Source organism: Anabrus simplex, chromosome 2 (assembly GCF_040414725.1).
Source record: "Anabrus simplex isolate iqAnaSimp1 chromosome 2, ASM4041472v1, whole genome shotgun sequence".
NCBI classification, from domain to species: domain Eukaryota; kingdom Metazoa; phylum Arthropoda; class Insecta; order Orthoptera; family Tettigoniidae; genus Anabrus; species Anabrus simplex.
In genome coordinates, this window is record NC_090266.1 from 1,145,796,422 (window position 1) to 1,145,809,345 (window position 12,924).

General features: G+C 42.9%; 1 protein-coding gene across 1 annotated transcript in view; it reads right to left on the bottom strand.

The window, feature by feature from the left end:
* swi2 (Protein singed wings 2) overlaps positions 1-12,924 on the bottom strand; it is a 494,822-nt gene that overhangs the window by 19,164 nt on the left and 462,734 nt on the right. Inside the window, exon 8 of the mRNA XM_067139747.2 lies at positions 4,120-4,209. Coding sequence (XP_066995848.1) covers positions 4,120-4,209 — 90 coding nt within the window. The remainder of the gene's footprint in view (positions 1-4,119; positions 4,210-12,924) is intronic.

Here is a 12,924-nt window from a genome sequence, read left to right on the forward strand (position 1 = left end):
TGTAACATCTTCAGTTTCTGATATATTAGTATCCGCATTAAAGGCATTCAACCCCTTTTTCACCCTTTTCACCCCTCCAATTGGGATTTTCCGAAAACAAAATAATACGTGTCTCCTTATTTTTAAAGAAAATTCTAAATACCAATTTTTACATCTGTAAACTTTTAAAGTTTTGAGATATAGATACACTCATTTTAAAATTTCACCCTCCTTTTTACCCCCTTAGCGATGGAATATACAAAAATCATCTCTTAGCGAGCACCTACATGTTAATATGAATATATAGCCAAAATTTCATTTCTTTATGTCCAGTAGTTTTGGCTCGGCGATGAGTCAGTCAGTCAGTCAGTCAGTCAGTCAGTCAGGACGTGTTATTTTATATATATATATATATATATATATATATATATATATATATATATATATTATCGATGATGAACATATTTACAGCATCTTAAGCACTACGACCTTTAAAATAAGCATACTGATATTTTGCCGGCCCTGCGGTGTAGCGGTAACGTGCCTGCCGGTGGCTCCAAGTAGCCTACGCAGTGGCCTCCACGGTATGCACTAGCCGTGCGTCTTGGTGGGTGTGCTATTTACCAACTGATGAGCCCAACTTAGCACACAGGGGCGAAACACTGACAACGAGGAATGAGTTAGTTGGAAAATTTATAATGTCCAATAACGGACCATTTATATTGGTTACTGCTTTTGCCAATCAAATGTCAGAGTTCAACTCTCGAGGGCCCAACTGTAATTTAAATTGATAAGATGCCTACTTTTATCAAGTGAATGAGAAAGTCCATATTTGCTCGCGGCACTTCTACAGGACATAACATAACATGATCTAGAGCGAAGTGCTGTAGAAAAATCAGGAATAGAGGATCAACAGTTTAATATCTCAAGAGAAACGGTAACTGTGGATCTGCATAAGGATTAGTCCATAGTTTCCATCGCCATTCTGTGCTCCGTAGATTTATTAAACGTCGCACCAACACAGATAGGTCTTATGGTGACGATGGGACAGGAAAGGGTTACGAGTGGGAAGGAAGCAGCCGTGGCCTTAATTAAGGCACAGCCCCAGCTTTTGACTGGTGTGAGGACGGGGAAACACAGGAAACCATCTTCAGGGTTCAACGTTGCTGGCCTGATTGAACGGCGTAGGCACAAAACATCTGAGCACTTAATGGTGTTTCAGTGTAGCCGTATGTGCCTCCGGAATAGAGAATAAAGCAGTATCGGCATTTTCGGAATATGACCTGTCCTCTTTCATGATGTCATTTTTTCTTGGTATGTACGGAGTTTCCGACGATACTTTCCTCGTCAGGACAACGAGAATGGGCGGTAACAACAAGCAGTAGTTCTCACAACCAACATATCACCCTCCCCCCTCCACCAGTTAGCCCTGGCACTTACCAAGCCACGCACACCGTCCAACCCACAGCCACTTAACTACCGCAAGCCTACCAAGACCAAATCCTACTAGCATTACTAGACAAGTTCACCGCCCCCTCCTTAAACCAAGTCAGCACAAGGCCTATCCGAACACCCCACCGCACCCCTCCCACCCCCGTTACTCAGGCCAGTACCGCTTGGTGGACCGAGTTGCTGAGCGACTGGCAACCAAGAAAAATCCCGCCACAAACCAAGGTAGTCTTACAGTCCCTTCTCCCCAATCCCTTCCCTTTTTAATACTGCATATCCCATCAAATTCAAACCATCCAACCTCCGATACCAAAACCCCATGTTCGAACCTCGTCAAAAACCGCCAACACTACCAAATTAAACCTAAACCTACTGAACGTACCTAAATCAGGTCATTCAACCCTAATCTCGCCCTCACCATATTACCAAAAAAACAACCAAAAAGTCAACGCTCTACGAGCCCCACGTCAAAATGAAATTGAGGACCAAGTAGGTCGAGAATTTCAATCACTGTACCCCAGCTGAGCGGCAGCCGTCACTACGCGAGGCTCGGGCTCAGCAGGCAGGTTGCCCGGCTCTAATGCCTAGTTTACACGACGCTAGTTGATGAGACAACTGTCAGAAGACAGTTGACTGGCTTACAATTATTGGCTACGTGTGAACATTTCAGTCCAGTTGTCTAGGCAATGGCCCAGGCGATCGATTGTCTCCAGGAGTAGACTGGGGACAACCAACTGGGCCCAGCTGGAGCTCTGTATTGTCGGGACAGTTGGCACCGTGCGAACATGACAGTGCAGTAACTGTATATTTTGTGCCAGTTTGCTTGCGTCAAACCAGAGGTGCAGCCACCTGCGTGGTCTTGAAAGGTTTAAATACATTAATTTTGAAATTATTTGTAAGCTGCTCACGTAATTATGGCTCCAAAGCAGGGTGACGATACTAACAATGAATTCGTTGAGCTGTATAGGGAAGGATGATGTTTGTGGGACCAGCACGAAGAGCTGTACAAAGACAAAGTTGCTCGTCAAGCGGCATTTCCTGAGATTACTGATAAAATTAACATTCAAGGATTCGGTGTGATTGAGGTCAAAACTGTTCATGACTGAGCAATGAATGCCAGGCACATATAACTACAAAATAATTTAATTCCTCACGGGACACTACAGACGCCGCGCACTGAGCCATCTCTCGTCATCAACTGGCGTGGTAATAGCGTCCTCGTGTGAACGGGTTCTCGTTCAACTGGACTGGCCAGTGATTGTGCCACAATAATTAGAGGACAACTGTAGCCAACAACTGTCTCATCAACTGGCATTGCGTAAACTAGGCATAATGTCGGTTGACTTGTAGCATAACAATGGACAGCGCCCAAACTATCTGCTGCCATTCGGGCAAGAGTAGGAATATGGGATATTCCAACAGGACAATGCCTGGTGCTGTTCAAAGCGTTCATCTAGTATCCTGGCCAGTACAGTTATAGTTCTCGCGTTTTCCTCGTGAACGACCGGCGATTCAAACGTTAAGTGTTGACGCAGTGTTATCCGGTGGCGATTATCCCATATAGGACGTAAGGATCATCTTACACTCCACAATTGATCTATATAAACTGTTATTATTAACATTCATTGCCGTAACTGGAAACTAAATGACAAATCAAACTTAACAACGTTACTGAAAGGCGCTATGGGGAAGAGAGTTTTATTCTGAGCAGGCTGATATTGGGTTGTGAGGATGAGGTCGGTTCATTTTGAACTATTCTTGAATCTGCATGGCTGTAGGTGACGTCACCGCAGCGAGAGGAAGGCGGGGTTTAGAGGTGAACTGTGCTCAAGACATTGGCCAGTGAGGACGTGGTTGTTTGTCCGACATCAGGTTTTTCTAGACCCGAAGCGTGCGTCGTAAAATGTTTTGTAATGCGAATATATCAACATGTGAAAATCCAGTAAGTGAACCTCGTGATTGTGTAATCGAAGGACTAATGAAAACACCGTTCAGTTCATTAAGCTTTCAAGGAAAAGAGGAACTAATTTCTGAAGCGCGGGCTACACCATCATTATCCAACTTATTTCAGTTTCGTAAAGCAGGTGGGAAAACAGTGAAACGTAATTTCTGTGTTTCTAAGCATACAGAAATACCGTGGTTAAGTGGGTGTATACATTTAAATAAACTGTTCTGTTGGCCATGTATTTGGAAAATGAAGGTGTGACTTAATTAAATAATTTAGGAAATATTCTCCGTAAACGTAATCAACAAACGAAGGAACACATTATTGTTGTTTACATTATCTATTTCATTTTTTGTATATCTAATTACTAATGCTTCAACATTCACATCTAAAAAACATGAAGTCACCACTGGTGTTATATCAACGACGACTATCCTTATCCAATTGTGCCACCGGGCAAAATGTGTGCGAAACTCCTTTGCACATGATAATATTCCTCACCTATACGATCGTTTCCATGCGAGAGTTGCGGCCTACATTGCTGCTAAAGGAGGCTACTTGAAGTACTGAAGGAGTCCTTCGAAACACCTTCCAGCATTCTGTACACACAAGTTTGGCGTCGTGTGAATCACGGTACACTACGTCTAGTGTTTATGAATAAAATTTTCATTTCCTGGGACAAGAACTTCATGAAGGACTTTTTGAAATTTATCAAAATTTTTGTAAAATCTTACAGGATTACTTACCCTCGCTAAGGAATTTTCACTTCCCTCTTCAAAGGAACATTTGACATCAGAGATATCTCTGACTAGTTTAATGTATTTGACCAATAAATCCTGAAACAAAAAGGCAGGTATTAAGTTGTGTCTGAACATCACGTTTCTTAGAGTGTAATTTCTTACACTTTTTTAAGTAAAAACAAGCAGACAAGAAGATACACACATCTTCATAAAAACCAGAACACCTTGAAAGACTAGAGATGGGAAGTTCATATTCACAGGACACGTGCATTAGTATGATTAGCACTGGAACAATGTCAGCCCTCAGGTTCAAGGCCCACATCGATATCTCGGCGCACCACCACCGACTGGTAGAATGTACTTCCAGCTCTCTTTGTCGCTATAAAGCGAAGGTGTGACCTGAGCAGACGTGCACGATGCCTCGCAGACGTATGCGAGATCCGTGCCGTCAAATGAGTGAGTTTGAAAGAGGGCGCATTACGGACATGAGAGAACGTGATTCATCCATCCGGGAAATTGCTGCTCGTATGGAACGAAGTGAGTCGACAGTGCAACGGGTATGTACAGAATAGTTCACAGAAGGCCTTAGAACATGACGAGATGGGTCTGGTTACTCCACCCACACCACTCCCCGAGAAGATCGACACCTCATCCGAATGGCATTGCAGGACATATCTGCGTCCTCCTCGGCTCTGGCGCAACATTGTAAAAGTGTAACTCATCGTACACTATCAAGAGTGACAGTCCGCCGCCGTTTATTACGGTCTGGGTTACCGGTGCGTCGTCCACTTCCCCGCCTACCTTTGACTAGTGTGCAAAAACATGCTAGACTACAATGGTGTGTGGAACGACGTCACTGAATGGCAGCAGATAGTTTTTTCCGGACGAATTCAGGTTCTGTTTGTTTGAAAATGATGGCCGCATTTAGGTTTGCCGCAGACAGGGAGAGAGGCATCACATTGACTGCATTTGTACAAGACATACAGCGGCCTTATGGTGTAGGGTGCTATTGGATACAACCACTAATCACAGTTGGTGCGTGTCCAGGGCTCTGTGACAAGTTTGACCTACGTGAATAACATCCTGCGACCCGAAGCCATACCCTTTCTGCACGACAGCCCAGACGCCATATTTCAGCAGGACAATGCGCGACCACATATTGCTGCACGAACACGTACCTTCTTGTTGTCGCAGGATGTTAGACTATTGCCCTGGCCCGCCCGATCACCGGACTTGTCGCCAATCGAGAATGTGTGGGATATGGTGAAACGACGGGTGCGGCGCTGTGACCCAATGCCAACCAACAAAGATGAACTGTGGAACCTGGGGATTGAAGCATGGATGGTTGTACGCCAGGACGCCATTCGCGCCTTATAAGCGCCGATGCCATCACGCATAGAATAAGTTATCCGTGCCTAAGGGGGATCCAGTGCCTACTAGGCAACAGGACACATGCTGAACCTAGGTGACTGAAATGCTAATCGTTTCTGCAAAACACACTAATGAACATGTCCAGTGAATAAGAACTTCCTATCTCTAGTCTTTCAAGGTGTTCTGTTTTTATCGACATGAGTATACTATATAATATTGACAAGATGTTGTGCCATCATAGAGAGCCAACATGGCAATGATATATCTGTAAAATAAGAGTTTTGTCTACACATTGCTCAGATTAAAAAAAAAGAATGGCATTTCTGTATCGGTCATGTCCACAGTAGGAAGGAAACACAAGTTTTAATTTTCCGCCATCTCTGTCTGTCTTCACGCGCATCACGAGAGAATGAATGAATAGAATTTGATAAAAATTGGTATGCAACGTCGGGGAATAAGGCACTACAACTTAGCCTATAAATGATTCTATTTCGGCTCGGTGAAATGGTAGTTCAGGGGAAGGCCTAAGACTTCATTAGCAAATAACGTTGTTAGTGGTCCTATCAGTAAAAACTACACAACAAACGTCATAGATAATACAATTTACGCTCACTTAGTTCTCATAGAGTTTTACCGTACTGGCTAACAGATATATTAATGAATTTAAATGTTTGCATATCAACGCCGAGCCACGAGAAACTGGCAGAACAGAATTTAATGAAAATCGGCATATAATGTCGGGGAATAAGGCACTACAGTCTATGATATAAATAATTGTATTTACGCTGGGTAAAATGGTAGTTTAAGGAAGGCCTAAAATGTAATTTTAAAATATCGTTGTTGTTAGTGGTGCTATCAATAAATACAACCTAGCGAATGTTGCAGAGATTATAATTTCCCGATCATTTACGTCTCACACATTTTTCCGTACCAGCTATGGTAATAGAGGTATTCACAATTCAGACTTTTGCTGTTTACTGCATGCCAACGCCTAGCACCGCTAACATGGAAGTATCGTTCAGTCGTGTTAACTGGCGATGCTGTTGATTTTGTAATCATTGTCATAAGGTGATAAAATGCCCTTGCTGGCAGGATATAGTGTTAACAGTGCACTATGTCTTCTGCTATGGGCTAGAATAAATTTGTTACTTTCACTGACCTGTCTCAGTCTCATCCTTGGCTTTGACAATATGAAAGTGACCGAGGTGTGAGCGATGCTAGTAATACCGTTCCTTATGCAACCAGTCCCTGTTATGATTGGTGTGAAAATATCTCTCATGGGGTCGGTTGGTGCTTGCATTTGAGTGGGCTTGGACGACTGATATGTAATAGCAACTTCTGGCTCAGTGAGGAAAGCAACGGGAAACTACACCACTCCTCATTTCCCTAGTATGCCTCTTCAGTAACACCTAGCTTATCTATGACAGCTGTTGGTGGAGCTGTAGAGGATCAAACCAGCCTTTGGGCTGAATACCCAACATACATACAAGATGAAAAAGCGCGTGCTCATTAACGCAAATTAGCAAGGAAAATTGTAACGACGACTATCTAAACGAGAAAAAGGCGTGAAGAAACGTAATGAAATGAGGAAGAAGGAATCACAGTCTAGCTTAAGCAAGCAACAGGTGCGGACGTGTGGAGTGGCGAGTACAGAGAGGCATGGTTGGAGTCGAGCAGTACCGGGCGGCGATCGGGAGCTGGCAGCAGAGGTTGAAGAAGACTACGATGCGAACGGCAAGCAAGGGAGTTCAGGGGAAAATGGGCGAGGTGCTATTAGTGGCTGCGGTGATAACTTTGCTACTGGTTATCGGGGGCGTGGAATTGAACCCCGGTCCAAATACTAGTGGCAACATTAGCTGGGAAGACTTGGAGAAGATTAGAGAGGTGGTGAAAAAAGTAGCTAAAGAAAACTTCCCTTAAGTAGTATAATTGGACAGTTCTGGCGCCACCGCCACCTCCGGCTCCCAGTGGCCGCCTCCACCTCAGCCAGTGGCCTCTCACCTCCACCTCAGCCAGTGGCCTCCCAGTGGCCACCTCCACCTCCACCTCAGCCAGTGGCCTCCCAGTGGCCTCCTCCACCTCAGCCAGAGGCCTCTTCCAGTGCTGCCAACTTAACCTAACTAGCGCGAGATAAACAAAGCCACGTGCTTTTTGACAGACAACAACGCACCGCTAACCTCAGTACTGCCATCTTGACGGGCCTAAACCTCAGTAGTGCCAACTTAACCTCACAAGCGCGAGGTAAACAAAGCCACGTGCTTTTTGACAGCCACGTGCTTTTTGACAGATTTGTAAACAAAGCCACGTGCTTTTTGACAGCTGTCATCGACAACAACGCATCGCAAACCTCAGTACTACCATCTTGACGGGCCTAAACCCCAGTAGTGCCAACTTAACCTAACTAGCATGAGGTAAACAAAGCCACGTGTTTTTTGACAGCCACGTGCTTTTTGACAGATTTGTAAACAAAGCCACGTGCTTTTTGACAGACAACAACGCATCGCAAACCTCAGTACTGCTATCTTGATGGACCTAAACCTTAGTGGTACCAACTTAACCTCACTAGCGCGAGGTAAACAAAGCCACGTGCTTTTTGACAGCTACGTGCTGTTTTGACAGCTGTCATCCGCCATCTTTAAACCACAAAGCACTGTGCTGCCCTCTATATCGCAGTAGCTGCAAAATTCGTCACCTGTCATCGACAGTGCTGCCATCTTGACGGGTCTAAACCTTAGTGCTACCAACTTAACCTAACTAGCGCGAGGTAAACAAAGCCACGTGCAGCTGTCATCCGCCATCTTTGAGCACAGTGCTGCCCTCTTTAGCTACTTACCTTTGAAATGTGGTGGCGGATAATTTGAAAAATGCTTTTTGACAGCAGCCATCTTGCATCGCAAACCTCAGTGCTGCCCTCTTTAGCTAGATACCTGTGGTAGCAGACAATTCCACGTGACAGCAGCCATCTTTAATCAAGAGAGCACCGTGCTGCCCTCTATGTGGTGACGGCAAATTCCACGTGCTCTTGTTTGGAAACAAACACACGTGCTTTTTTTGACAGCTACCATCCACCATCTTTAATCAACAGAGCACAGTGCTGTACTGTTTAGCTAGATACCTTTGAAATGTGGTGGCGGTAATTTGAAAAATTCTATGTGCTCTTGTTGGGAAACAAAGCCACGTGCTTTTTTGACAGCTGTCATCCGCCATCTTTAATCAATAGAGCACTGTGCTGCTATCATGCGGGCAATTTCGTTAGCTGTCATCCGCCATCTTTAATCCAGAGAGAACAGTGCTGCACTCTATGTGGTGGCGGTAAATTCTATGTGCTCTTGTTTGGAAACAAATTCACGTGCTATTTTCTGACAGCTGTCATCCGCCATCTTTAATCCAGAGAGAACAGTGCTGCCCTCTATGTGGTGGCGGTAAATTCCACGTGCTCTTGTTTGAAAACATACTCACGTGCTTTTTTGACAGCTGTCATCCGCCATCTTTAATCCAGAGAGAACAGTGCTGCACTCTATGTGGTGGCGGCAAATTCCACGTGCTTTACAAACCTATGCGCTTTTCTGTCATCCACCATCTTTAATCTAGAGAGAACAGTGCTGCACTCTATGCGGTGGCGGCAAATTCTACGTGCTTTACAAACCTATGCGCTTTTCTGTCATCCACCATCTTTAATCTAGAGAGAACAGTGCTGCACTCTATGTGGTGGTGGCAAATTCTACGTGCTCTTATTTGGAAACAAATTCTACTCGCTCTTCAGCTGTCATCTACCATCTTTAATCAAGAGAGCACCGTGCTGCCCTCTTTGTGGTGGCGGATAATTTGAAAAAATTCTTTTCGACAAGCAGCCATCTTTAATCCAGAGAGAACAGTGCTGCCCTCTTTAGCTACTTACCTTTGAGGAGGTTAATTTGAAAAATTCTTTTCGACAAGCTGCCATCTTTAATCCAGAGAGAACAGTGCTGCCCTCTTTAGCTACTTACCTTTGAGGCGGTTAATTTGAAAAATTCTAGCTGCCATCTTTAATGAAAAGGGCATCGTGGTGCTATCTTGCGGGTAATATTTTACGTCACAGCTGTCATCCACCATCTTGCATTGCTAACCTTAGTGCTGCCCTCTTTAGCTACTTACCTTTGACAAGCTGTCACCCGCCATATTGCATCGCAAACCTCAGTGCTGCACTCTATGTGGTGGCGGATAACTTGAAAAAATCTTTTTGACAAGCAGCCATCTTTAATCAACAGAGCACCGTGCTGACATCTTTAGCTACCACCATCTTACATCGCTTACCTCGCTGCTGCACTCTATGTGGTGGCGGTTAATTCGAACAAGTTTAATCACGCATCGGGTAAGCTAGAGTAAGCACGTGCTGCAGTGATGACGTTATCATGCATGTTTAAACCCGTTCGTTGACTAAAAGCTTTAGTCTTCGGGAAACAGTGATAGAGTGTGGAGTGCAAACATGACGAAAACATTAATAGTTGATGTGCAAGGCTTTAAAGTAAACGGAAACAAGTTTGTGTTTAAAGAGGTGGCTGTGTTAGATTGCTGTGTGTTGTGGGCACCAAAACTTGTTAGTTTAGTATTTAGTCCACCGTTCCCTTACTGTTTGCAAACAGATGAAGATAAAAAGCAGACTCAGTGGATTGAAAACAATTTAGGTTTGAAGTGGGAAGAAAAAGGAATACCTTATCGTTTTCTACCTTTAATGATGAATGCACATTTGTCAAGAGCAGATCTTGTTCTTTTAAAGGGTTGTGAAAAGAAAGAATGGTTGCGTGATTTTCTACCATCATCATGTGAAGTTATCGACATGCATGAATTGGGGTGCCCATCATTTAAAACTCTTCCGAAAGAGCATAGTAGAGAAACAACTAAACAGTCTTTACAACATGTATGCATGCTCTTTGATTGGTTGTGTCGCAGTGCATGTCGGGAAGTGAACAACATATGTAAAGTGCAGTGTCGAAATAACCTTAGTGTAAAAGAAACATTTGTAGAGTAAAGACATCATGTCATTTCTAACAGATACTAAGTGTAACGCAGTTGAAAAGGCGATCGTAAAGTTTTATGCATGCAAAAAGAAACTAAACACTTTTACTGAAGAAGAGTTAAATGCATTACCAAAGGCATTTTTGGTCAATGTAGCTGCGAATGCTGTAAAGAAGATTTGGGATAAGGTGCCTCGTGAGTGGACTCAAGATCCTGTTTTGTCAGAGCTTCAAACGTGTAGTTTACATCATGAACACGTGAGTTTAGCTAGAAGACCTTCTGTGAGACAGTGTCGTACATGTCAACTAATTAAACTGTATCACGGACCTAAAACTAACGAGTTGTCTTCGCTTATAAACACTTATCATGGCTGTGGAGAGAGTAAACAAGGAAAAGGTGAAGAAACGTGCTGGGAGAAAGATGAGGAAGCATGTTGGGCGTGGACTCATCAATAGAGTGATTGATCTTCTTTTCTTCGTGCTTCATCTCCCCTGCGGCCCTAGAACACGTTCGCCTGATACGTAGTTACATGCTGCCTGCATAGAGTGTAGCTGTTAAAATCTGCTTCGTAAAGTTATGCTGTGTGTGTGTGTGTGTATGTGTTATTACCTAGTGCTTTAGCTGCTCAGAAGAATATAGCAGCACTTGTCGTTGTTGGTGCAATAAAACGAAAAACTGAGTGACAAAGACCGTAACATGAACAAAGGATAAAAATGTATGTATATAGTCTAAAATAAATATGAATTGTCAAAACATATTACAGGTGTTGTTTAATCCTACAGCATGTCCTAGTGACTTAGAAGAAAGGAAACGTAGAGGATTAAAAGAAAACACACATAAGATTTAAAGTACATCCTCTTTATTAATCCATGAATTAAAGCTGTTATTAAAACCAAGCCATTTAACATACAGTTTATTACCACGACGTCGAATAACACGTTCAACTAAATAGTGATCAGGATATTTTGTTTTCTGCAGTTCTTCGATGTAGAATCCTCCTTCAATAGGCTGTCCTCTGAGATCGCGAAGTAAATACGTAACTGGATTAGTAAGCTTAACACTTCTGATTTGAAAAATTTCAGTGCTCCAGTTAGGTGTGTATCCTTTTGCAAAGATAGACTTGTGTTTGCTGATGCGAACGAAATCACCTTCTTTAAAGCGATAGCGACGTGGATCAGCTGTTTTGATTACAAGATGAATAGCATCTAGACGAGGTGTATTCTTTGTAACAAGACGTGGCTTTGTTCCGATAGTGCGATGAGGTGTATCGTTGTAGGTAGATAAAAGTCTAGGTAGCAGATCAATCCAACGATATGAACCTTGCGCTGTAAATTCTCGCCACATCATTGTTTTGAGTGTACGATTAAAGCGTTCTACAACACTTGCCTTGAGATTACTGAACGTAGAGTAGTGTTGAATGCCAAGTAACTTGAGGTAAGAAGAAAAATCCTTGTTGTAAAACTCTTTACCTTGATCAGTTTGAAGAAGCCTTGGGCAGCGTTTCGATTCTTCAACAATATGTTTAAATGCTTCTTTAACTTGAGCTGCTGTTTTAGAACGCACGGGTTGTGCAAAAGCAAACTTTGAGTACACATCGATAACAGTAAGTAGATACTTATAGCCCTTATTACTAGAAGCATATGGAATCATTTCTACTAAGTCTGCTTGCCAGAGATCATCTTTTCCTCGTGTAATAACGCGTCTGCGACAGTAGGTGCGACGTGCTGGTTTATGTAACTCATGTGCGATGTTTACCTTTACAGGTGAGATCTTCTCTTGACGAGCCATTATAAAATAATACCGGCATAACGTAGTTCTCTTTCTATTTCTAGAATTTCTGATCCGTGACCAGTGTGACCAGCCTCTTGCGATGCTCTTAAAAGTTGTAATCGTTCAACGAGTAAGTTTGGGTCATTCCAGTATCTTACATCCACATACGGCAACAAAGGCTTGTAGATAACGTCTAGACTACGTGCAGTCGGAAACAGCTTAGAAATAAACTCACGATACTTGTAACTCTTATTCGCATTTACAGCTTCTGTTCTCTTGTAATTACGTCGTGTTGCATCGGTAGCAAAAAGTATTGCTTTATACTTTTTAAGATCATCTTGTAAAATTATATCCTTGTCAGGTATTCGTGAGAAAAGAAGTTCTAAGAGTCCTTTCGTAGGTTTATAGGTAACACCTTTTACAATGAGTTTGTTGCTATTAATCTTAACATTTGAATTTCCTATCCGGAAACAGTCATCTTCGTAGCGAATACCATAGGTAGTGTCAGTTTGTCCTGTAAAAAGTTTTTCTATATAAGGTGCAAAGAGAGATCCATAGGTATCTTGAATAAAAGTTCTAAACTGATTGCGATATTCTGGTGTAATCATAACCTCAGACAAAGATGGTAGATTTTGCGTCGATGTAGTAGGTGTTTCTGCAATAACATCTGTAGTT